At 40.0% G+C, this 27,008-nt stretch overlaps 1 protein-coding gene across 1 annotated transcript in view; it reads right to left on the bottom strand.

The window, feature by feature from the left end:
- RALGPS1 (Ral GEF with PH domain and SH3 binding motif 1) overlaps positions 1-27,008 on the bottom strand; it is a 1,949,641-nt gene that overhangs the window by 214,340 nt on the left and 1,708,293 nt on the right. The window contains exon 13 of the mRNA XM_086924714.1: positions 11,026-11,152. Within this exon, the coding sequence (XP_086780840.1) occupies positions 11,026-11,152 (127 nt within the window). The remainder of the gene's footprint in view (positions 1-11,025; positions 11,153-27,008) is intronic.

Below are 27,008 nucleotides of genomic sequence, written 5' to 3'. Positions count from 1 at the left end.
AATTTAGATGTTAGGAAAATCTGGATAAACTTCTCTATGGGTGATGGCCATGGCTTAAAGATGCTCTCCCTATGAGAAGACAGGGCAGGCAAGATCAGTTAAGGCTTAAGTAATGTTGTCTTTTGCAAGGATGAAGTTGAGGCCCATAATGAAATGAAGCTAGGTACAGCACAGATGGTGGAGAAAAGAGGGAGCTGGAACAGAAGTTCTACTGTCTTGCATGGGGATGCTGCAGGGGCTGAAGCTAATGGTGTGCCCCTGGGGTCCTTGGGACCCTGTGTTTCTTTACTTCATTGCCTTTGCTATGTGTAAACTCTTAATAGGGCTCCATGAATCATTTTTTCTTGGCATTTTAAACTTCAAGTTAATTTTCATATCCACTCATTCTTATAAGAATTTTAAGTCTTGCACGTCATTTAAATGTGAAGAGAAGAAGAAAGAAAAGGAGAAAAAGGGAAGAGATAGAGGCTGCCTCCTTCTGCGAGGCATTCTTCCTATTTGTTTGTGCATCTCTGGATTAACCTATCGGCTTTTAGGTGATAGGACCCCAGTCTTTTGGTTATTATGCTCCTTTTGAGGCTGTAGGTAAGGGTAAGGAGGGCAGATTTCTTATTTTTCTCTGCCTCCCTTTCTCTGATTAGATCTCTAATGAAGCCCTATCATTAATTTGTGGGTGTGACTAAGGGCCTGATTACAACTTTGATGGTATTGGAGCGGGCTGCCACGCCAGCACCCTTCTTCAAGACCAGGAAAGCTGTCTGCACACCGCCCACTGAATTACGAGTTAAAATTCGGAGGCGGTTCGGTAGTGGGGGTCCCACAGCGGTGCTTGTCAAAAGCTCATAGGAAGGCAGGGCCGTGGGACGGACAGAGTGAGTTCCAGCATTACATGGACTGTGCAGTCCATGCCATGCTGCAACGGAGGGCGCATACAGCCATGTGTCTCCCTACATGCACCCCCGTGCAGAGGCACCTACGGGCCATGTAGGGCCCACCTTTCATGTTGGGCTCACAGCCATGAAAACTTTGGAAGTGATGAAACTTGTAATATGCTTGGCGATGCTGCAGCAGCATCCCCAGCATATGACAGCCTCACACTGCTGCAACACCGCAGCGGGATCAGGAATCCTTAGAAGTAGCAGAGGTCTCATGGCGGTCCGACCACCAAACTCGTAATAGGGTGGTCGGACTACCATTGCCACCATGGGTTTGGTGGGCCATCGGATAATTAGGCCCTAAGTCTTATTTCAGATGTTTTGTCAAAGGATGATGGGTGCTAAAAGGTGATTTGGTGACTGGTGCAGACTGATTTCCTTAAGGGAAGAAGTGAATTGAGATCCTGTTTTATTGTTATAAATTGTGTATGCTGCATAATGGGAGTAAGAGCACTTGTCAGAGGGGTAAAAGGGCAACATAAAAAGAGAATTTGCTACAAAAAAATCACAACACAAACAAATCTGCTGATTCTTCTTTTTTTGCCATTAAATTTACTCTCCTTATCCATATCCCACACCAAGACAACTATTGGGGAGTTAAGTGAGCGGGATTTAATATTGCACGCTGCATTTCCGGAAAACATGTCTACTTTCACCCCTTGATTGAGGCAGAGTGTAAGTCAGGTATGGGCAATAAAAAAGTTATTGAGGCCATACTAATTAGTAGAAGTGAAGGGAGTAAATCCAGCAACAAAAATACCTCTATGCATTTCCCCATATCCAACATTACTTTGCAAGATCTAGAAATAGAGAGATTGTAGCATCTATTTTAGTACAATCCACTGCTGGACCAAATCAAAATACCCTAAAGGGATCTCAGCCATCTAAGGACTGTTTAAACAGCATCTTGAAGTCTGGTGATTCAGACAGCAATTAGAAAGTTGAAAGACATTACTGATTGACTGATTGATTGATTGATTGAAGGTCTCACAAGGCAGCCCAAGATGTTGTATGTGACTGGGGATTATTTGGCTTACAAACTTGTATGTCACATAAGAAACTTTGAAAAAAGAGATAGAGAAATAGTACCCCATACTCTCTTCCATCTAGAAATTCAATTCAATAAACAAAAATCTTAGGAGCATTTAGAACATAAATGCTTTCAGTTGGGCTCTTTTTTTATCTTCCTAAAAGGTGCTTGTGAATGAATTAACTATGTAAACTGAATCTTATTTAGGTGCTATTCCCCTAAGAGGCAGAATGATACTCTGGCTTACTTTGCTCCACATCACTTTGGGACAAAATATGATACCCCCCCTAAAAAGGTGTATAGTTAATTGCACAGAGGACTAACAAGTTTTAGGTGATGTTTCTCAAGAAACTAAAACTTCACTTGGGAAGTCGGGATGGTGAGTTTGGAGAGGTGAGAGGGACTGCTCTGAGACCTTGGAAAGAAACACCTCATTTATGACAGGGATCATTAGGGAGGATATCACTGATATTACTGACATATGCCAGTCTCATAATGAGTCCTCTTTAACAGGTGATGATAGTGGAACTAATATTTATATTTATAACCAACTGATAAAACCCAAAGTAAGACCGAATCACAGGCTATCCCTAGGCATCATGTGTTCAAAAGGGGCCTGTTTCTATATATATCTGTAGATGGGCAACAAGAAGCTAGTAATTCCAAGGATTAGTCCACAAGGGATATGCTAGCTAAGGATATGTGGTGACACGATCAGAGGGATTTTTGTTCAATGCATCACAAAGTTCAAGGGATACAGAAATTAAAGTAGAATTTGATGACCAAAGTTGACAGGTTTAGAGTCCAGCTAATGGGTCTACAGAATAGAAGTGAATGAATAGAGAATTTAAAAAACAAAAACTTTAGGTATAACAAAAAAAGTGAGAATAGGGACATTTACTGAAAATGGAGGACCTAGAGAATCACTCTTATAGAAATAATGACAGGTTTCTAGAAGTAGCAGAAGACCATGAGGCTAGGAACAGCACAACATTGTTTATGATCTGTTAATGAACTACTCATTCCCTAGTGATGACTCATATAGTTAGAATTCAAAAATCTGAAGAGTTCCTCTTGTTGTGCACATTACCTTCAAGATAGGCAAAGACCAAGAAGAATTATTGCTTGTTTTCAGTCTTTTTTACATATGGAGAGAGTCTTTTCTCAGATATGTTGAATCTTTTTGAATGGTTTGTCTTTCACAGTCTGATCAAATATATCTTGATAAATGAACAAGAGACGATGGCAGGTGTGGCAGCTGGTTGATAGTTTTAAAATCAAGGGAACATATATACATATACACACACATATATATATATATATATATATATACACACACATATATATATATATACACATATATATATATATATATATATATATATATATATATATATTCATCACAAATGTTCCCGTAGCAGAGGGAACTGCATTCGTTGGTGCCCGCGTGTGGAGACCGGGAGCGTGTCTCCTTTGTAATTCGAGAACAAAGGCAAAGACGCGGCACTCTTCTTAACACAGTAGATTTATTTTAGGTCTCAAGCAAAAACTCCTACGCGTTTCGAACAAACGTTCTTGGTCACTGCCGTGACCAAGAACGTTTGTTCGAAACGCGTAGGAGTTTTTGCTTGAGACCTAAAATAAATCTACTGTGTTAAGAAGAGTGCCGCGTCTTTGCCTTTGTTCTCGAATATATATATATATATATATATATAATCTTTACTCTGTTAAAAATGCTAAATCCTAGCTGTCTTCCCTTATTGCGGTTTAAAATAAGACAGCTAAGAATCAGAGGATATGTGCCTCTTACCATTCCAGCTCTTCTTCAACTGTGACAATTTTGGCAAAATGCTTGGGTAGAGTCATGTGTAATACCGATCACCATCAGAAGGGCTTTATTCCCATTAGGCAACTAACTACTTTTACCAACATGCCCGTCCAAGCAGTTTACTTTTCTAACAAATAAAAGAAAATCTTGGTATATTTTAAGCGGACCCAAAAAGCATTCAACCACATAGGCTGGGGATATTTAAGGGTAACCTTACTACATTTTGGATTTTCACTACCTTTTGTGAAAGGGCACTCTGACTATCAGAATGTTGGAATCATAGATCAAAGCCATTTGTCAAAGATTTAGAAGAGTGATCTGACAGCAGTGTAATCTCTACCCTCTTTGGTTTCCTTTGATCATAGAACCCCTTCTTCAATCTCTTGTGGCTAGATAAAAGTATGCATGCATTCTCTTGAAATGTTTAAGAATACAAATCGAAATTGTTTGTTGTCCCCTTTGATCCTTGATGAGTTTGTAAATTTTAACTTCTTAAAATGTGGAATGCTATTTCTAATTTGAATAAACTTGAGACGAAATATTTGGGAACAAGAATTGTTCGAATGTAGGAGGATAACTAGGCATCAGAGAGAATACATTTGTCAATTACCAGGCAACTCTCAACTCTGAAAACGGTGATTTTGTTGAATTTTGTTTAATTTCTCTGGCCCTTCAGTGTATTTTAAACCTTCATTCCAATGCTCGAAATTGAAATCATTGTATTTCTGGGCACCAAAATCTCCGAGTATAAAATGAAAATAATTTGCAGGTTATTAAAGGGGGGGAGGGGTGGACGCTTCCTGACTTTAAACTTATAGAAAAAACAACAACACTGTTGAAGAGGATTAGAAGATTCATAGTCTGGTATCTAGAAGAAGTCCCCTTCTGGGCCAATGACAACTAAATTTAAGTTTGGGGTTTTGTACATATATTTTTTTAAAGCACGTTTTTCAGCTAAGTTAAATGTAAAATTCTGGAAGTATGGTGGAAGGTCTTTAAGAAGATCAGTAACTACTTGAGAATACCTCACTGATCTAAATATAGACTGCTTTGGATCTCTGGATTACAAAGTTTTGAGGGTAATTATTGTCTGGGAGCTGTTTTTATAGAAGCAAGGTTCAAATATCAACACAATTTCTATCTAGATAATAAGCGCTTGTTATTTGTCCGGTATTAAAGATCAATGTGCAAAACAGATGTCTTAGTTGACATGACCTCAGTGGAAAAAACAGAGAAGAATTTGGCCAATGTGGGCTGAGAAAGAAAAGGTTATGTAATAGAGGAAGAGATGAGAGAGAGGACAACCGTCTCTCCAAGATGAATGCCATTCTTGTTGCTGATAATGATGAAGACTTGACTATGCACCGTGAGATAGAAGATGAGCATCTTTCAAAATCATTTCATCTTTGCATTTTGTGTTCTCAATCTTGCAAATTTGAAGTAGCAACAATACTTCTTACTCTTCTGATTGTATTGACTGGTAACAAGCTGTCAAAGGTTACAGTCCATACACAGTCTTGCCTCAGATACCAACTGACTCAAGCATGACTCAGTTACATGATTGCAACTTGTAATAAACTTTCATTTTCTTGGGTAAGGCAGTTAAAACTTAAAGCTATTTGGTGACAAGATTGTGAAAGACAGTGATGGTATCATAATATTGAAGCCATTTGATAATATTTTGATGAAAGGAAAACAGTGAAACAAACTCTGATGCACTTCTCATATTTTATTGTATTTTAGGATGCAAATAATGCAAAACTGGATCCTATTTAATTTGTGTGGGGAGCGAAATCATCAAAATTATCATCAGAACTATGCTTCCACATTTCCACAGTTTTTAATGGGTCCTTGAATACTATGAACTACTGTAGGGTTCAGATAACGGAGCCAATTATGAGTACGTTTCTGGGGCCTAATGAAATGTAATGTTTAGACTCTTTCTCTATGTAAATATATATGCATATTTATATATAGTATTCAGTATTGAATACTATGGAATACATTTTCTAGGCCGTTAATTCATAGGGTTTGGCATTGAAGATAACACTGGTGAATATTGTTGCAAAATAGAATATAGGGGAAAAAGACAGATTTGACATAGCTTTGGGAAGGAACAGTGAAATGAAATTCAAAAGCAAAGATGGGAAGCAGTCCTCTCAGTTGTTGATCTTGGAGTTGCCTATGTGTTCCTAGCAGTCCATGTTAACTGAATGCACAAACTGGGACTCTCTGCCGCCCCAGTGCAGGTGAAGGTTGTTAGAAGATAGACACTAATTAAAAATATTTCAAATGAATAAGAGCTATATTTTTATAGAACATACTAGTTTTCATCTACCCGGGCTTTGTTCAACATGTACAAGCTTTGTCAAAGTTAGGTGAATGTCCTTTGATGATAAGAGTTGAAAACACTGCCTTGGATTATGAATGATCCCAAACCTAAACCAATGGCTGCAATAAATAGTTTGAAGTTCAAGTGAATATTGTATTATATTATAGATTTCTATAGCATTTTCTACCCCAGGCAAGGCTTTGAAGCACGCTGGTAATACATGTTACTCCATGTAGCCCAGAGTTCATTTGTGGTTTTTGTTGTAACTGTTGCAGTTAGTCGTATTTTACACAATATTAAAGTAGTTGCTGCAGTTTCTAGTCTAGCGAGAAGTAAATTTTTAATTGCTGTGGTAGTTGCCGATGCTTCAATTACTTATTAGTTTGCATTCCTAACTATGTCTCTGTGATTATTTGGAAAGGAAGGCATACATTCCTGAATGGGTCCTATCCTAAGGTTTGCCTCTCTTTGTACAATGAGTTACTGGATGGCAGTAATTATGTTAGAGAATAAAGTTCTGTGTATTTTTGGTGCACAAATTGCCACCCAAAACTAATTCAAGAGACCTGAAACTCAGGGATTTGAATCGCAGTTGAAGACAGGATTTGAAATTCTATCAAAAATGTGTTTTTTCCCAAGCCGTAAATTTTAAAAGAAGTGCAGTGGAGTTAATAGTAGTCAATGCCCCTCTTTCTGCTGCATGCCAAAAGTATTTTCCGTTCATTTTTTTGGATTGTCATAACCATTTTCTTTTGGGTGGGCGTCTTAGTGGCAGAGTAAAGTTGGTTGCTGTAACATTGCTGGTACTAGGTAGATACTTTGAGTCAATGGATCAATAATTGTTTCCTAGACGGGAATGTTGAGGTAGCAAAAATGTCTTTCAATAAATGTTTTTCATAATCACGGAAAAAGATAACCTTTTTGTCTTTGTTAGTTATTCTGGAAGAGTTGTATTTGCAATGTTCATCTTTAAATCTAATGCCCCCTTTCAGGGAATTTTTACAAGCTATAGAGCTTACGTCTCTGTGTATGGTCATGTATGATCTTTGTCTGCACGAGGCTGCTAATCTACACACATACCATTAGGACATATTTCCATCTTTGGCATACCTGAAGTATGTAATATACTCTGACCGTAAAACCTATCATAGGTTCAGGAGGGCTGCATCCATGCCTGATGTTTATGATAACCTCTAATGTACATACACTTTATTTAGATTCCTTTTATATAAGTCTATCCTACATGTGCATCCTTAGAAAGATGGTATGGACCTGTCTGCCCAATATCTGTGTTTGACACCACACCGAGCTGTAAAGTACGTTACTAACTAAATGAGTTGTTGGGTGTTTATAAACATATCCTAAAATGAACTGTCATTTTGAATTTAGGAATTTCAGCATTTTTCTAGAACATGTTACTATTTATTTTGTTTTGTATTTGCTGTCACTGATAGAATAGTATGAAAACATTTGTTTTGTTTTCTCTGAATCTCATACTTTCCAATGTGTTTCTAAGGAGGGGACTTGTAATATATATATATATATATATATATATATATATATATATATATATATATATATATATATATATATATATATATATATATATATATATATATATATATATATATATATATATATATATATATATATATATATATTACATCTAGTCACACACTAACCAATAAATAGTGCAGAGGTTGTCAAGAGAATATCAACAAGATATCTTATTCAACTTTCCCAGCCCATTACATACACACCGCCAACAACATGATGATTTGCTTCTCTACTGGCCTCCAAAGAACTTCTGCTGCTTTGGCTGTAACAGAAGATGCCTTTCAGACCAAATACGAGGCAGGTGCAGTCACTACTCACAGAATGCCTGCCCCCCACAAAAATGAAGAATCCAGCATTTGGCCTTCTCATCTTCAGTGCTGACATAAAATGCTTCTATTATTGCCTCCTCTTGATATCCATTTGCCTAAACAGCAGAGGGTGAACCTTTAAGCAGTAAAGGCATAGTGCAATGTAGTAACACATTTCTCCTCATGTGTTTACAATGCAATATCTTCTTATGTCTAGTCTCACAACATTGTATAATACAACACATTTTGTAACTATAAGCAGGCAATTGTGTTGCCATGTAAAAGCAGTTTTGACTTACCTGAGGTCATTCAATCAAGCCTGGGATGATTACTGGCCAATATTTTACCTCTTAATGTTTTGACTTTATGGAGGGTTTTACCACGTTTTGTGGAACTCCTACTGTTCCTATATGTTATGTTAATGGGTTCAGTGAGGAACTCCAGACATGTATACTTCAGACTTTGAGAACCCATTCTCATCAGTGTGCTCTCAGACTTCCTTCCTTCATGACAGAAACACTACCAGTTAAAACAACCACAGCGCTTTCAACATCAGCATGCACATGAATCTTCAGATGCAATCAATGTGCTAACAAAAATGACAAATGTTGCATTGTTAATACTGGTAAAAATAAAGAAGAGAAACATGTTCAGAAAGAAATAATGCATGACAATTAAAGCAAACCAACATCCTATATTAGTGAGGGCTATTGCAGGATTTAGCTTCAAAGCACTGATATGGCTCAAATGGAATTTGGGTTTTACATTATGTTAATTTACATTTACATTAATGCTTTAAGTAACATGGGCTACATTTTTATGAAAGAAACAAAATAAAGAAAGAGATGGTAAATAATTTCAAAATAAATTATTGGGGTGCATGAAGTCATAGGTAAGTAAAGCTGACTTATGCAGGAAAGAATAGCTAACACTCCAGAAAGTAGTTCTGAATGTAACCTGCTCCACCAGTGACACATAATACTGGTGGATAGAATATATGGCTTTGATTCACATGAAAGTCAAAAAAGAGTTGAAATATGGAAAAATTTGGCAAACCTGTGACACATGAAAGGGAACTGCATACCGTAACAAAATTACAGAACACATTAACAAATTCACACACACACACAGAAACCTGTTTTTAATACTCACTGGCCTGTGTTCCTCAAATGAGCACTAGATCAATAAATGTTTTTAGGCTTTTTTCAAGGTTAGCTCCTGGGCAATTTGTAATGTATACATTTTATTGAAGTAGTAGTTAATGGAAGTGGGTAAAACATTCTTTTGATCAAAAGGTGTTTTGCCCAGTTTTCGCGTGTGGCCAACTAGTGAAAGAACAGTAAAAAAAAAAAATATTACAAGGCCATTTCTTTTTTTTTGCACATACAAGTAAATTGTATGTCTTACATTTTGTTGAAAACATTTTGAATTCAACCATTGGTGGAGCATATCTGAGTATCTTTGTGATAAACATTCTCTTTCAATGGGAAAGGGAGTGTTCCTTCCATATTGGATAGGAAGTTGCACCACAATTGGATCTGATGTGTTCAGGAGCTGATGGTTTGCTCTTGTGACAAACATTGTCAGGATAATATAAGTATACTTACTGTATTGGGAAATCCAGTAACTTCTCAAAGCTTTTCTCTGTCATTGCTATGGTTGATGGCATACTATGAAAACTTAAATAGGTTGACATGGAAGCCTTGACAAGTCAACCTTTTGGTATGAAGGACTTAGCAGCATGGTGACTTTTACATTGTAATCCACATGATGCTAGCACCTTGTAATTAAATTAATCTGAGCACAGAGTTCCTGAAAACTCAATTGGAGTTGTATGAACGTCTTGACAATTCAACTCATTCTGATTAGTTTGATAAGTTCCTTTCGAGTGTGGTAACAGATCTTCAAAATGGTGTTAGTAGTGGCTGATAAGAACTATTTTCAATGGTGAAATAAATGTATATAAAAAAATGTCCATAACTTTCCTGATCTGCTTTTCTTCCCCATAGAGTGGTCCACATTTTCCCACCAGATATGTTGCTAGTATGTTTGATATATTTAATCAATATTAAAAGCAGTGGAAAAATGTCTTGATCTTTTTATTCCATTACCTGTTAAAGCTCAAAACTTAAAGAGAGCAGACCGCTGTAACTTTGATGCTTTGGTCTGTCTCATTTTAGAAGTAAAGGAATAGTATAGCCAATGAAGGCAATATTGCAGTTGATCACTACAATTACTTGCAAACTAACACAGTCAAGATTCAAATATCTGCGAGTTTTTCTACTACTAACTTGGCTTAAGAATCCTCAATGTTAAGGTGCAGTTGTTATACAGGGGTTCTGAGGATCTAAAGAAATATGCCAGGGGTCAATCAGTGTGTCAGGTTGATCAACTAAAACTACAAGCTACATCAATGGTTCCCACAGTGGTCTTTTAAGTACTACTCCACGTATAATATGTAATGAGGTGTAGTTCCAAAGTTCTGTAGGAACATTTTTAAAACTATGTGTATGGGATTCCAGTATTGTAGTACAACTTCGATGACATAAGGGGATTCTGAAACAAACTGCACTGCAGCTGACTGCTAAATGTCCTGATTAAAATCTCACTAGAAGCTTTAGTTGTTTTTCTCTTGAAGTCAGTGAATATATGCCGCCTGCAGTGCTCTGGACACTGATTCATTGCTTGGGTCTAATGGACAGCTTATTCAGTGTGCTTGCTAGGGAGATTTCTGTTTTTGTTCACTTATTTAGTGGGACCTGCAGCTTAGCATGGAAACAGAGACAGACAGTGCACAATACAGAACAGAGAGGAAGTGACACATAGAATTCAGAGTAGGGAAGAAAATATTCTCCAAAGAGTTTCATTTAAGGTGTCTAAGAAATCTGATATAAAAATGTCCGCCTCTAGGGTCAATTTCACGGATGTCGGGCCTGTCACGTGGTGGCAGTAGGGGATGTTAGTTTGCTTTAATTCTGATTTGAATCCGAAACATGTTTTATTCTGAAAGCATTTAGAAATATTGGAGCACCCACTTGTTTCCCAAGCTGTGACTTTTTCTATGCCTTGATACTGGAGGAGTTGGAAGGTTGGCTGCCATCGAAGCGTCAGGACAGGTCGGTCTCCTGTTGAATCTGATTGTTGCTGTCACCTCTGAAGGACCTACCAACAAAGATCAACTGAGCTATTCTGGCAATAATGCAGAGTTCTGTACAGAGTTTTTCTTCAGGCAATTGTATAGCGGCTCATATAATGGTAAATATAGTCACACATGTATATTTAACAAAAATAAAATTTTAAGTTCCGATGATAGTTTTTACCTGTGAGTTCTAAAGAATAAAACACCTGTAATAAGTAGGCACATTCATTCTTTGTGACTATGAGATTATTGAATATAGTTGCGCTCTATGGCATGTATTTAACCTCAATACTACAGCAACAGCTTTCGACCAAGCGCAGTAAGGCTGTGTGTCACTGAAATAATAATTATTATTGTCAAAAGGGGGTTATCACTAGTTGGAAAAGACAGATACTGTTTATATCCCATTATGGACAGTTAGAGCACATTTAAGTAGTCATTCCGAGCACATGTTTTGAAGTACAAACTTGAGGAAGAGGATGGAAAGTGCATGTTACAATATTGTGACACAATAGCCATATTCCAAGACAACCACCACAAAAAATGAATAACCACAGAAAACATATTCAAGAACCAGCAATTAATTCACAGTCCATTTAAATAACCTGTTTAACTATAAAATATGCAGTTCTCACAATAAAGGTTTTGTTAACTTCCACTGCATACCTTTTAGGAGCACTGAAAATGGCAGAAATGTAAACTATGGTGGAACATGGGCAGCCACACAGATCTACACTTCATTGACCTCAAATAATCTACTACCAAATTCATCTAGGTCATTTCATCTACAGATATTTTTTATTCAAAACATACATTAAAATTAGTAGGGGGAATGTTACATAGAGTCAATTTCATAGAGTGAGCTTTTTAATCGAAACACGGAAACTAATACATGACATTTCATTCAATATAAAGAACAAGGAACATTTTGGAACCTTAAAGTATTCCTTTGTTATTTATGTTAACAGTGCTGCTTTTAGTACTAAGAAGTACCGTTGTTACTAAATTTACTGGTTCTACCCGTGTAACATTTCCGATAATACTTCGTGCACAATATCATAAAACCAACAACTTCTGCTGATACCCATACTAATCGTACGGTTACTGCTATTGTTATTACAAAAAGTACAATTGTTACTACTAAGACAAGACCTATGACAGGTACTTCTGTAAGCAATATTAATTCTACTATTGGTAGTGCTAATCTATACCATACTGCTAGATGTAGAATACCAACTACTGTTGTGTGACTGGATCTACCTCTGGGGGGAGTACATTCACTGTAATTTCTGCTCTTGGTGCCATTAAAACAGGCCTTGGTATTATTCTAGTAGTACTATTAAAAATACTCCTACAGCTTCAAGTAGTAATGAAGCTAGCACTACATCTATTTATAATATTGCTTTATCAAATGCCACAGCTAACTATAGTACTTATGTTACTTTTTTCCACCACATTGATTTTGTACTATTACTAGTAATGTCTGTAGTTCATGCTCTACGTTACTTTTTGAGGTAAAACCCTATCAAATGCACATATAAATAACAATAAAGGTACTTTTATACAATATGATTAATAGCCTAAAAATGTATTAGGTCACAACACACACTGATATGATCATTTGTCACAGGTGGACGCTCATAACAAAACTAACAGGCACCGTGATCACATTAAACTGTTGTGTCAACACTCAAGTCCTGCTAAATGTGTAATACACGAATACTAACAACAGCACATGTATAGCTATCTTTAAACCAAGCTGTAGGCCCAAACACTTAATCATATTTCATCTTGCCCTCTGTAAGGTAAACTTTTTCTCACAAATCTATGAAAAGGCAAGTATATCACTAAGCAATCATATGTATATATTAACATGAAATTAACTTGCTGTAAAGGCTAGTCATCAAGATTGAACTCAATGGGGCAAATTCAAAGAGGCATTTTGGATACAGAAACAGTACACCCGTACTTCACTTTTACATACTCCAACATGCTTTTGTGAATTGGGCCCAAAACATCTAAAACTGGAATAAAATTAGAATAAATTGGAGATGTGCATGCATAATTAGCACAAATAGAAAGGATGTTGCTCTCTATTCAGTTTAAGTAATAACATGTTGGACCTTCCAGGGCTGATTCACAAAGAGAGCACGTAAAGTAGTATGCCTGTAATTCTACGTCCCATACTCATAAATGATGTTGTGAATCGGCCCTAATATGTTGAATAATTACCAGCTATACATCATTCTGACATGAAATACGACCCCGGGATTTAAAAATCATTCAAGAATTTGCTAAAACTCAATATATCCTTAAGGGATACAATCACCAAAAGGAAGCACTCCAAAAAATGTAATCATAGCAAACATTTGGGAAACATACACTTTTACTAGTCTTGTGGCCCAGCACGTCAGTACTGACATTATGACGTAGGACCCTTGTATTAAATGTCTGATACCAACCAACTGTAATTGTAATGTGCAAAATAATACATAAAAAGCTATTGAAAGAAGAACAGAGAAATAGTGTAGCCAAATAAACAGATCATGATGGTGTCCCTATCAGAAGTTCTATCTCAGGGGTTTGCCAGAGCCCAGATGAAGTTCCCCAAAAAACAAAGTACATCTTTTATACTTTGGTTTTGCTGCTCATGAAAAATGTTTGGTTGTGAGTTACATTATTTCCAACTAAACATTAGAAATCTCTTCCTCTTTCCTAGTACTGGTCTCTGACCAGGGTCTAATCATCAGCATGTATCCAAAGTCCAACAGTAAAGAACCAAAGTAAAAAATAACTGGGTCACTATGCTTTAGATAGGTGAATGACTCTTTTAAGCAAATTATATTATACCAGAAAATATGAGAATTCTGAATCAGCTAAAAATCTTGGTACAGTATGAATTCCTTTATCTTTAAGAGGGCACATTTGAAATAAAAGAATATATTTCAACAATTTCTCTTCCAACCATGATTTAATAGATTAGACTCCGTTGTAACAAAATTAATTTTAGGTTTCTAAAATTCATAGTGCATGTTAGATCAACATATTGAACATTGGGGGTCAGGCTTACCAATCTTTACACCTCTGGTGGAAGTCAATTTAAGTGTCTCCCATCTTGCATTACGTAAAATTGGCTAAAGATATGAGTTTTAAGTACTTGCATCACTAATATAAATCCACTAGTCTTCATATTGCTATTAATAACAAAACAAGAATAATAAGAATATAGTAATAAGAATAATTAACGTATCATAACATAATAAATCCTAGAAAATTACAAATCTCTTCCTGGAACCCAATGTAAACATAATGAAGAATTTGATTGTGTTATTTTGATATTAATTGCAATTATAATTATTCCTTCTTTACCTGCAAATTTTGCAGGATTTCTAACGCTACTCAAGAAATTTGGACAAGACACACAGTCAGTCATTGCTGAAATGAAGCAAATGCTTACATTTTCTGAGCAGACACCTTTGTAAAGATTTTAATTTAAAAACGTAATAGTATCTGCCTAAAGGGACCATTAGCTTCCACAGTTAGTAGCTTTCACATTTGAAATTCTTGGAGAGGGACTAAATGGCAAGCAAGGTTAAACAAACAATACCTGGCATCATAAACTAACCCAAATATTCATCCTACAATAAGCTGCGTATGGCGAATCAGAGCAATCTGAGGATAGACTATAGAGTTGGAAGACTTTATTTAAAATTTGGCATTGTAGAGTTTGCTGCTGTGCTGGAAGGCTTTTTTCTGATGTGGATTTTGTCTCCTTACAGTAACTGAGTTCCACAATGCCATGGTAGTAAGGCACACCTGTCAGAACTTTTCTTTTCTTAAAGCAGACCACCAAAGTGGGCATCTGTCTTTGGAAACAATAAAACTAATATCCATCTTTTCTTAAAGCAGACCACCAAAGTGGGCATCTGTCTTTGGAAACAATAAAACTAATATCCATCTTTTCTTAAAGCAGACCACCAAAGTGGGCATCTGTCTTTGGAAACAATAAAACTAATATCCATCTTTTCTTAAAGCAGACCACCAAAGTGGGCATCTGTCTTTGGAAACAATAAAACTAATATCCATCTTTTCTTAAAGCAGACCACCAAAGTGGGCATCTGTCTTTGGAAACAATAAAACTAATATCCATCATGTGCTAGGATATTTCTCCTCGTGCATAAGGGACATTAGCACAGTTTTGATGTTTGTAACTTCCATGGTTTACATGGTGGATCTGAAAAGGAATAATTTTGCTGCAATGATGTCGAAGGTGCAGTTCCAACCTACATCTTTTTGACAGGGGTTTGGTATTCAGAGAGAGGTTTCTTAATTATGGAGTAAGTGGTAGAACAGCTGTTTGCGAAAATGTCATCATCAAACTCTAAATTAGGTGGAGATACAAGAAGTGGGAGACAAAGTGCTAGATTTTACTTGCACATGGGGGCACTAGTAGATAGCTTGTGCTGCTTCAAACAGTTACACAGAACTCATAAAACAGTTTATAGTGCCCATGCTGCTTCTGGGGCACCACAGAAGAATATGTACATTTGGCTCCAGTGAGCAAAAAGAAAGGAAACACTTATTTTTGGTTCCACAATTGACTTATAGGTTTTAGCAGACCACAACCAATTTAGTCTGGGACCCACCTGCCAAACTGCTTCCTGTGTGCAGATGCCATCCGGACTCAGACAAGCAGTCCATCTCCCTGTATCTACAAGTGTGCAACTGCACGCGAACATGTCACGCACAACCTGCTTATGCCCTTTACACTAGCGGTGCACAGCAGCTGACCTTGTTTTAAGGGGCAGGCACTGACCATTGCAGCTGAAGTCCATTTTAGACAGAAGCTTACAATGGGTAAGACCCCATTAGTGAGACTTACAGCAGAGGTCCAAAAACCAAAAGTCCAAAACCAAACAAAACCCATAAAACTGGGTTTTAAGGGTCTCTCTCTACTTCCCTACACCTTCTAAGAAATTAATAATAAAATATTAAGTAACTAATACAGTTTAAGACATTAGCAAGATTATAGAAGAAGACAGTGTGTCCAATTGTAGTTAACAGTATTCCTTATTCATTGATTATAATTTAAATCTTGGGTGGGTCCCAGGAAAATACTTTAAAGATATTAAGGATTAGGTTTGCAAATTCCCTACATTTCTACAGGATTGTAATGCTATTGATTTGAGATCAGTGTTTCATATAATATTGCATATGTGTTCAGCATGGTATGGATAATAAGACCTTATCCTTCATTCAAGAAACATATATAAATCAGATCCTTGTGAAAATGCCCATGGTTCAGTTTTATGTGGTGGAAGAACTTGATGTTAGTATCAGGAACATTATTAGTGTGTAAATATGGGTAGGGAAAGAAGTGATAGCCTTAAACTCTTACATGAGCCAGTTGCATTACATGAGGACACATTCATTTCTGTTAGGCACTGGGAAATTAAGTGATTTGCCCAGAATCACAGGATGTTCAGTGTCATTGCAGAGACTCGAACCCAGTTTCGAGGTTGGACGCCCTAGCCGTTAGGCCAACTCCTCTCCTCAACTCCTCTTGGTCAAGTTCTCAGACTTGAACCAGTGATGGGCTGTATTGAAGGTATCAAGGATGCCTGTCTGGTGGTACAACAGGAAGTCATTATGAAGAGGAAGCCATCCCCTGAGGAGGCCTAAACATCATCCCAAAGGTACAGGCATTGCCCATGTTCCCGTTTGAGGTTCCAGTGAATTGGAACTTGTCCATCATGAGAAAAAACGCAAAGTTGAACTGCTGTGGGATTACAACTACTCTTCCCAATTATGATATAAAATAGGACTATGTAAAACCCCCAACTAGCTCATAAATTCAACATCTCTGGGAATATGCAATTAATACTTTTGCGGTACATTGAAGTGTAGATTTGAAGCCTTGAGAACCCATTTTCACAGGTTCTGGTTGGTGGCAAATTATAGTTTGTAGGTGCAGTAGCAGCACCCACTGGGGATACCTACTGATCTCTTCTTGTAAATTTAGCAAATTGATCTCAAGGAAACAGAGGCTCATTGTCTTTTTTGCATTAAATGTGAATGATTGTGAATATTAGGTCACTGTTTTTGCAATAATCATTACAAACATCGAATCAAGAGCGGACATGCTTACAGTGTAACATGCAGTATGGAGGATGGTTGATGCCCGCAGAGAAGCAAAAGAAACAACTCCACCACACTTCTTCTTCTCTGCACTAACTGTCTTCAGATTGTGTTGGGGCGGGGGAATACAATGGGGTACTGGCTAAAGGAATCCCCTAGAAAAAGTACCTGTTTAGCACCACAACATTACCAGAACCGACTGTACCCAGAAACACCTTTATGGCGTCAAAATGTACCCTAAGATAGTGGGTTCCTGCTCAAATGCCACAGACTATGACACCAATTTTAAACCCCACTCCAGCTTCTGGAAGGGGGATGTAGAGCTGCTACTACTCCCTCATGAAAAGGATGAGGTTGATGCCCTGCTGAAGCTACTCTGGTCTTTTCTGCTAACCTTGTCTTACGCGAAAGCTCCAAATCCGCTTATGAGTCTTGAGATGCTACCAAACCACCAAGAAACCTCCTGCCCACCTTCAAGAGAGTCTAGAGGAGGGCTGACCAAGAAACATCCCTTCACATGTGTAGGTGAAGAGAGTGACTGTCAGACTCACTCTGCCTGGTGCTGAGCATGCACCATTTATGTGTCAATATTTTCCTTTAATTTTGTTCACATATGTGGACTCCTCCACCTGCTGGAACCCTGTAGCCACAATCCGTTGCAGTGCGAGTATCAGTCCATAACCAAATGAATTTGCCGGAATGCTGGAAGAAATTTCCACAAGTCACACTTTGGTGCAAGCCATCCATTGTGTTGCTATGTGTCAGTTTACTTCTAGCGGGACATTGGGTAGAGATACATGAATATCTTCCATGACTCTTCTTCCATCATGAGCACTAGTTTGGAACCTATGCCACACTCTAAAGTTCATTCACAAATGTTCCTAATCCTTTTGACCACAAGATCCAGTTCAGACTCTGTTGCATGGTTTGCTTCTCAACTACTATTGTATTGTGGTTGTTGTGTGCCTTCACTTAGACTGAGACCCATAAAGGAGTTCTTCAATGAATTATATATTAACTAGAGAGGAATGCTGAATCCTGCTACTGTGTGTGCAGTGTTCTTTCTTCTTTCCCATGGCACCTTGTGTAGCATTCTGTTGTATCTGTGTTGCCCTCGCCTCACAATCTCACCCTGTTTGACCTTTCCTTTTCATCATGATATCTTAAATTCTGTCTTCTCTCTTTTGAGCTTCTGACCATGTATTCACAGAGCAGGCAGCAGCTCGTGTCTCCTTCATATTTGTCACCTTTGTCTGTAACTGGTTCTAACTTCCTGTATTTCTTTCATGTGCCAGCAGGGCATCACTTGCCCCAGTGCCTGCTGGTTACATCATCGAGTTCCATGTTCTGAATTTGTCTTCCAGTTTCCATGTGCCATGCAGGCCTTGCTTGCCTCATTGTCTGCTGGGTACATTCTGCTTCTGAGCTTGGATTCCCAGTTCTCAATTTCTGAAGCTCTACTCATCCTAATTTCATGATTTTGTTTCTCTCAGACTCCTTTCCATCTTTAATATTGCCTGAACTATTATTATTGTAGCACCTGTTCACAGTCTCTGTCTAATATTCTTTCATGGTTTCTAGTTTTCTGCTTTTGGATTTTGTCTATGCTGTATTCTTTACACTCTGATTTCAAGTTCCATTTGAAAACTGGTCAACTGTTTGCTGCAGTGTGACCTCTGGATTGGTCTCTGTTCTCACCAGGGAAGGGAATACTTCATTTGGTGCACCTAGTTCCTTCGGAGTCTTATCTGTCTCAGAGCTTTTGCCAGTCTTGTTCCACCATTACACTGAGTACAAAAGACTCAACTCCAAACTACTACTTACTTTGTTGTATGACAGTTGCTAAGAGAAATCTGCTAGAATCAATCCATAGCTCCCAGAAGACCCCCAGTCATATTCAAGCACTGCCCTTGTTTAGATTAAACCTTGTTTTTCTGTAGCCTTGTTTCTCTAGTGTCTCTCTCCTTGTCCCTGCCTTACAGCAAAGTCCTGTCCTCTGCAGTCCTGTGACCACATTTACTTCTTCTGACCAGTACTTTGTCACTTTCTCAGTATTGCCTCCTGTATCGCTGTCCTGTGTGTTCGCACACTCACGAAGTGTAAGGATGCAGCCATGTTTGGCCTGTACTCTAGTCAGATCTAGTAAGCCTGATGATGATGTGCATGGGGCTAGTGTGTACGTTTGTGACTGTTGACGTACACCTCAATGGCACCCACGGGTCAGTCTACTGTTCGCCCCACCTCATCATCACTTGGACCTGACATTCATTTATGGAGTGAGACTGATTCACAGTCATTAGGCCAATCGGGTCATAGGAGATCCAGATACCAACTGACTGTGAACCTTTTCACCCGGAGAAACACTGGCTAAAAAATTAGAAATAGACAGGTAAAGCAGGAACGGTATTACCGATTCACCAGGTAATTCCTTATTTGAAAGGGGTCATTCAAAGCCCGAAGTGTAAATCTCGGTATCAATCAATAAATCAATCAATCAGGAAATTGTGAAGCGCACTACTTACCTGTGAGGGTCTCAAGGCGCTGGGGGGTTGGGATATCTGCATGCTAGCAGTTTCTGGTGCCTTAGTATCAGCAAGTCCAGGAGGCGAAGTTACCTGGGCTCAATATGAGAACCTTAAAATGAGGTCCTAATTGTTGTCATAAGTTTTATCACATTTGGGAGAGGTCAGTGATCATTAACAGTGTTTTAAACAATTAGCAGGTGCGGCAGAAAAGGCGATGATTATTAGCGTTCTGTTTATTGGCAAGCAGTGTAGTGTCTGCGATCAGTTACAGACCGTGAACAGTAAAATGAGGGTGAAACTTAGGTGTCCAGTGTGGTGACTGCATTTCATTGAGCCATGTAGTCACTTTATCTTTTTTTAGAGGTAGGCTGAGCTTGCGGATTTGCACTATGTTAAATTCCGTGGCATTGCAGCAAAATTCCATGGAATTCCGCGGGGTTCCGCTCCACCCTAATTGTTTGACACCTCTCTTGTTATCTGACCTTCTGCCCGCACCAACTGCAACAACATGACCCATAAACACTAGATCACTGAAAACCAGCTTGAGCTCAGCTGTAAAATTACTGCGCCTGCTCCCGATCTTGGCAGGAGGCACCCAACGAAGCTGGCAGGAGGTGCCCTGGTGCGTCCCAGCAACGCTGTCACGGTGCAGGATTATGGAGGGCCTAAAGGCCTTGTGCTGTTTACAGAGGGATGTTTAACCACCCAACACTTGAGAAGTCACTTCAGTCTTAAGATGACTACTCAGACGAAAACAACAGCAAACTCATCCTCAGTCTCCATACAACAAAAGAGGGAAGATTGGGCTGAGAACGTGGTCTTTTCGCAGCGCCCTCCCATCCAGGAGTTGTTTTGCGCTATATGAAACACACTGTTTATCTATTGGGCGGTTTACAAAGCACTACACATCTATGGGGACACATCAGCATTTACTTGTAAGACAAATATAAACACAATACATTAATAAATACTTGAATAAAGAAATCAGATAGTCAATGGCCCCAAAAGACGTGTTACACCTACCCTGGGAATAGCAAGGCGATTAGGGCCAGGGCATGCATTTCTACTAGTGGATTTTCAGACCGATGGCATATACTTCTTCACCTTAGTAACCTCGCATAATGTACTTTGCTAGCTATATTCAAAACAAGTAGCGATTGCCCCACACAACTCCTGACCACAAAATAACTTCATTTTTAACTTTCCATTCTCAAATAAATTATTTTTTAACAAAACAGTATGGGCCAATAAGGTGCAAGTGCAGTTGTCAAGATGTTACCTTCTTGATAGCATACTAATATAAAATTCAAGACCGCAGATGAAAATTAATAGAAATTTAGCATAAAATGACCGATAGCAAAACGCAGCCCTGTCTTGCACTTGCTTATTTTATTTATTTTGCACTTACCCACAAGCTCAGACCTCCTTTCTTTAACCGCCGGCACTAGCAGTAGCAAACCAGCTCAACACTAGCAGCCTTGTATTTTTACAAAGTGCCTAGCCTTGCTCCCAATGGGCTCTAAGGCACTATCAGCCTGATTCATGAAAGACCCGTTTTGCGAGTCTTTAATAGTGATTCATAAGGAATCGCTATTACAGATTCGCAAAACGGGATTCATGTAGGAATCGCAAAAAAAATGCGATTCCTACACATTCCTTATTTGCGATTAGCAAATTGCTAATCGCAAATAAGGAATAACTCCCCATTCATTCCTATGGGCCAAAAGGCCCATAGGAATGAATGGGGAGTTATTCCTTATTTGCGATTAGCAATTTGCTAATCGCAAATAAGATAGCGATTTAAAGGGTGCTAGGGGTGTCCAAAGGACACCCTGCAGCACCCCTGAAAGGTAAGCTACATTGGTGTTGCGCACACACATGTCCAATGGACATGTGTGTGTGCAACATGCAACCTAGAAAAATGCTTTTAAAAGCATTTTTCTAGGTTTTCTCTATTTACCACGAGGTTTGACCTCGCGGTAAATAGCGGCCCGAAATTGCGATTTCGCAATTCGAAAATGGATGATGAATTGCATTTAAGAAATCTCAAATAGAGATTCCTTAAATGTAATTCCTCGCAAATTTACGAATTCGCTATTACCGATTTTTGCATTTGGGATGATGAATCCCAAATGCAAATATTGCGCTCGCAAAGGGCCAGATTCTGAGAATCTGGCCCTTTGCGAGCGCAATTCATCTTCATGAATCTGGCTATATGAGGCCAGTTCCCTCTACGTAGCAGGGGCTGCCAGACTTCCACTCACCAGCTGATGCTCACCTGCTCTGAACTCTGGGGACACACAGTCTTTTCCGTGGAGTTCTGCCTGACAGTGTCCATTTTTATCAAGGACAGACCCCTCGTATGCAAATAATGTCCATGTGCAGGGCCCGCCCCTCTGTGCATACAGATGAGAGACTGAGATGAGGGTCTGAGTGCTGCCTGGGTCCAGGGTCCTCATTGCCAGCGGTCTAGCTCCCTGCCTCACCCCACCCCCTGCTCCTGGGCAGCTGGGGACAGCCAAAAGAGGGAGGCTTAGCCCAGGAACCATAGCTGGCGCTGGTTGAGCCCATCAGCAGTAGATTTCAGCAGCTCAACGCCAGCCGGCAGAAGCCTTTGGTGGGGGCCCTCTTGTCTGCCTCAGGGCAAAGTGTTCTTCATTTTAGGCCAAGCTATGGCCATAGGCAATGGAGACTGCCATTGCAGGCCTCTTGCCCCGCACAGTGCTCACACAGCCCACTGACCTCCTGTAGCGCTGCTCAATCTCAAGCACACTTCCCTTCACAGCTGCCCTCCTTTACAAACTTGCTACAATGCGCGCCAGTACCCCCGAGAACAGGGAGGGAGGGCGGCCTCTCTGCTCTAATCAGTGTTGATGCTGCTACGGGGGCAAAGGTAAGTGAGGGTCCAGCTACTACAATTACATGCACAAAAGCACATTCCTACACTGCCTACTGCACTTTAATGTAGGGCCTCGGTGCTTAAAGAGAAATGGGCACCGGTAAACTCTGCCACGCCGCGGTCAGCAGAGTTTTTGCCAAACTCCACACTCCAAACGGAGCTCGGAGTAGCAAAACTCCACAAACTCCGCTGGCGGAGCAGAGTTTACCGTACAGAACTATTTCTTATGTGACTGGGTATTATTTTCATTACAAAAGTATTTGTGTATTCTTAGGCATTATTAAAATCTTTTATTACAATATAACCTTTTAGTCTTGCAACTCTAATAAGTGTGTTGTCATGTATCAAGGCTCAACATTCACACAACATTCACACCACCATCTGGAGGCACAGGAGACAAACATTCCACTGCAAACAGTATTCAGTGTCACCATTAAAGGGAAGTACATGTAATTAAGACTCTAATACCCCTGAGCAGCGCTTAATTGCAGCCGTTGGTTTCCGGTGCTCGGTACCAGCACTAAATTTCACAAGGTGGCACTGTCTGGCTAATTTAGAGATGACCATAACAACAGTCAATTATAAATTCAATATACATTAAAAAAATACTATTACCTGCTACCAAAGCCATTTTTATAGCTTTTGGGGCCTGGAATAGTCAGAATTGTCATACTTGTAGGCGTGTGATGGTTAGTAGTTGTGTTGTTACTATCATTGGCCGCATGACAGGTGCAATGTGTGGTGCAAGCTGCAGTGGCATTCGGGCGAGAGCCCCGGCACTTTTTTTTTTATACAACTTGAGCACTGCCCCTGAGTTATTTCTATATATCAAGGATCCAGAGAAAAGCTGAACTACTTGTTTGGGTCAGGATTCTCAACAGTGAGAGGAGCAGTGAAATGCTAGTAACCAGGCACTGGTCAATGATGCGCCACAACCCTTGACCTGAAGACTAAATAAAGTGCACCAAATAATATGGGGATTTTTGGGAGCTGTCAATTACCTTGAAAATGTAGCAATACACCCTTGTCTACTATTGCAACAAGAATTTTATAAACAATGGTCCCAGCCACTAAGGTTGCCAAAATACTCTTCCTTCAATTGTGAAACACTGGAAACATTCCCAGATTGTTTTTGTACAAATGGAAACACTTGCAAGTTGTTGTGTGCGCCTGAGACAATAGGGTGGGCTCCAATCTCTGCATATCTGTTCAACATCTTTTTCCACTTAACCAGTGACGAGCTTCTGGAGCCCCAGCGTGTTTATCCCACGGACAGGAATTGATGTTGCTCCATTATTCAAGCCGGGACACACAGCAACAGAAGAGATGTCAAAAACACACCCGGGTGTGCCATCTGTATCACACGTCCGATTGGATACATACCGTGGTGACGTCAGGCAACATTTATCAGCAGCATTTCAGAGGGTAATCTGTGCACATAAAAATAGCTTGAATGATTAAAACAAGCATTTGCAATGCAATAGGTCTCGCATTATTTAAGTTTGAGCTATTAGCATTGTAAATGGCAATTGTTTTTTGCTTTGTGCTATAGTTATTTTTTTACATAAAAAGCTATATATAAAATATGTTTTATTAAAGTTATTTATGCAGTATCTAAATTTTGTTTGCATAAAAGAGTACAATAATATCTTAGTAAAAAAGTCAAATATTTTAATGGTAATTCACCAAATGTTCATTTATGTGTTGGTTTTGAAAATAGCTAAATTAATAGCTTTGTCATTTACAATGCCAATAGTTATAACTTTCGCAAATGTGACACCTATAGCATTTGTAATGCAACATTTGTATTTACGTGACTTAGATGTATTGATATTACAAATAACAATGGCTTTTAATTTTTTTTAATACTTAATAAAAGTGATTGTAATTTATAATGGCAATAGCTTAAACTTTTGTAAATAACTTTTGTGAAGATTATGTTCAGTGTATTTTATTGTAACGAAATCCAAGAACAGAAGTGAAATATTAACATCTTTTTGTGACATTTGTAATAAAGCTTGAAACATTGAGAGAACATATTTGTGCTGTGGTGGTGCTGAGTGATGCTGTGGTGCTGCTGAATGGGGCTGTGGTGGTGCTGAATGGGGCTGTGGTGATGCTGAGTGATGCTGTGGTGGTGCTGAGTGGTGCTATGGTGGTGCTGTGGTGGTGCTGTGGTGGTGCTGAGTGATGCTGTGGTGGTGCTGAGTGGTGCTGTGGTGGTTCTGAGTGGTGCTGTGGTGGTTCTGAGTGATAATGTGGTGGTGCTGAGTGACTGTACTCACTGTCACTCTGCACTCACTGTCACTCTGCACTCACTGTCACTCTGCACGCACTCTGCACTCACTGTCACTCTGCACGCACTCTGCACTCACTGTCACTGCACGCACTCTGCACTCACTGTCACTCTGCACTCACTGTCACTCTGCACGCACTCTGCACTCTGCACGCACTCTGCACTCACTGTTTATGCACGCACTCTGCACTCACTGTCACTCTGCACTCACTGTCACTCTGCACTCACTGTCACTCTGCACTCACTGTCACTCTGCACTCACTGTCACTCTGCACTCACTGTCACTCCGCACTCACTGTCACTCCGCACTCACTGTCACTCTGCACTCACTCTGCACTCACTCTGCACTCACTGTCACTCTGCACTCACTGTCACTCTGCACTCACTGTCACTCCGCACTCACTGTCACTCCGCACTCACTGTCACTCTGCACTCACTCTGCACTCACTGTCACTCTGCACGCACTCTGCACTCACTGTCACTCTGCACGCACTCTGCACTCACTGTCACTCTGCACACACTCTGCACTCACTGTCACTCTGCACGCACTCTGCACTCACTGTCACTCTGCACTCACTGTCACTCTGCACGCACTGTCACTCTGCACGCACTGTCACTCCGCACTCACTGTCACTCTGCACGCACTCTGCACTAACTGTCACTCTGCACGCACTGTCACTCCGCACTCACTGTCACTCTGCACGCACTCTGCACTCACTGTCACTCTGCACGCACTCTGCACTCACTGTCACTCTGCACTCACTGTCACTCTGCACTCACTGTCACTCTGCACTCACTGTCACTCTGCACGCACTGTCACTCTGCACTCACTGTCACTCTGCACTCACTGTCACTCTGCACGCACTCTGCACTCACTGTCACTCTGCACGCACTCTGCACTCACTGTCACTCTGCACGCACTCTGCACTCACTGTCACTCTGCACGCACTCTGCACTCACTGTTTCTGCACGCACTCTGCACTCACTGTCACTCTGCACTCACTGTCACTCTGCACTCACTGTCACTCTGCACTCACTGTCACTCTGCACTCACCCTGCACTCACTGTCACTCTGCACGCACCCTGCACTCACTGTCACTCTGCACGCACTCTGCACTCACTGTTTCTGCACGCACTCTGCACTCACTGTCACTCTGCACTCACTGTCACTCTGCACTCACTGTCACTCTGCACTCACTGTCACTCTGCACTCACTGTCACTGCACTCACTCTGCACTCACTGTCACTCTGCACTCACTCTGCATTCACTGTCACTCTGCACGCACTCTGCACTCACCCTGCACTCACTGTCACTCTGCACGCACTCTGCACTCACTGTCACTCTGCACGCACTCTGCACTCACTGTTTCTGAACGCACTCTGCACTCACTGTCACTCTGCACTCACTGTCACTCTGCACTCACTGTCACTCTGCACTCACTGTCACTCTGCACTCACTGTCACTCTGCACGCACTCTGCACTCTGCACACACTCTGCACTCACTGTTTCTGCACGCACTCTGCACTCACTGTCACTCTGCACTCACTGTCACTCTGCACTCACTGTCACTCTGCACTCACTGTCACTCCGCACTCACTGTCACTCCGCACTCACTGTCACTCTGCACTCACTCTGCACTCACTCTGCACTCACTGTTACTCTGCACGCACTCTGCACTCACTGTCACTCTGCACGCACTCTGCACTCACACATGCAACAGTAATGTAAAGCTCTCAATGGACCTTAATCGGAGCGCGTTTCTGATTTAAAAGGCTGGCATGAAATAAATTAAGCGCATGTAAATTAGAAAGGAAAAAAAAACGAAAAAGCTATTAATATTGGGATAGAGTTTACGACATGCAGAAACCACACAGATTAAAGATGCAATCTGGCTGGGGACAAATGCCCACAGGCAAGACAGCAAACTAGAGAGCGCTAGAGTAAGAGTCTTCAAGGAACAAGAGCGGACGCACCGTAATCTCTTGGTGCTCACAGCTGCTTGGAAACTGTAATCAACGAA

This window comes from Lissotriton vulgaris, chromosome 5 (assembly GCF_964263255.1).
Source record: "Lissotriton vulgaris chromosome 5, aLisVul1.2, whole genome shotgun sequence".
Taxonomy (NCBI): domain Eukaryota; kingdom Metazoa; phylum Chordata; class Amphibia; order Caudata; family Salamandridae; genus Lissotriton; species Lissotriton vulgaris.
The sequence above is the reverse complement of the archived record's forward strand: the minus strand, read 5'-3'. Positions and strand labels throughout refer to the sequence as shown.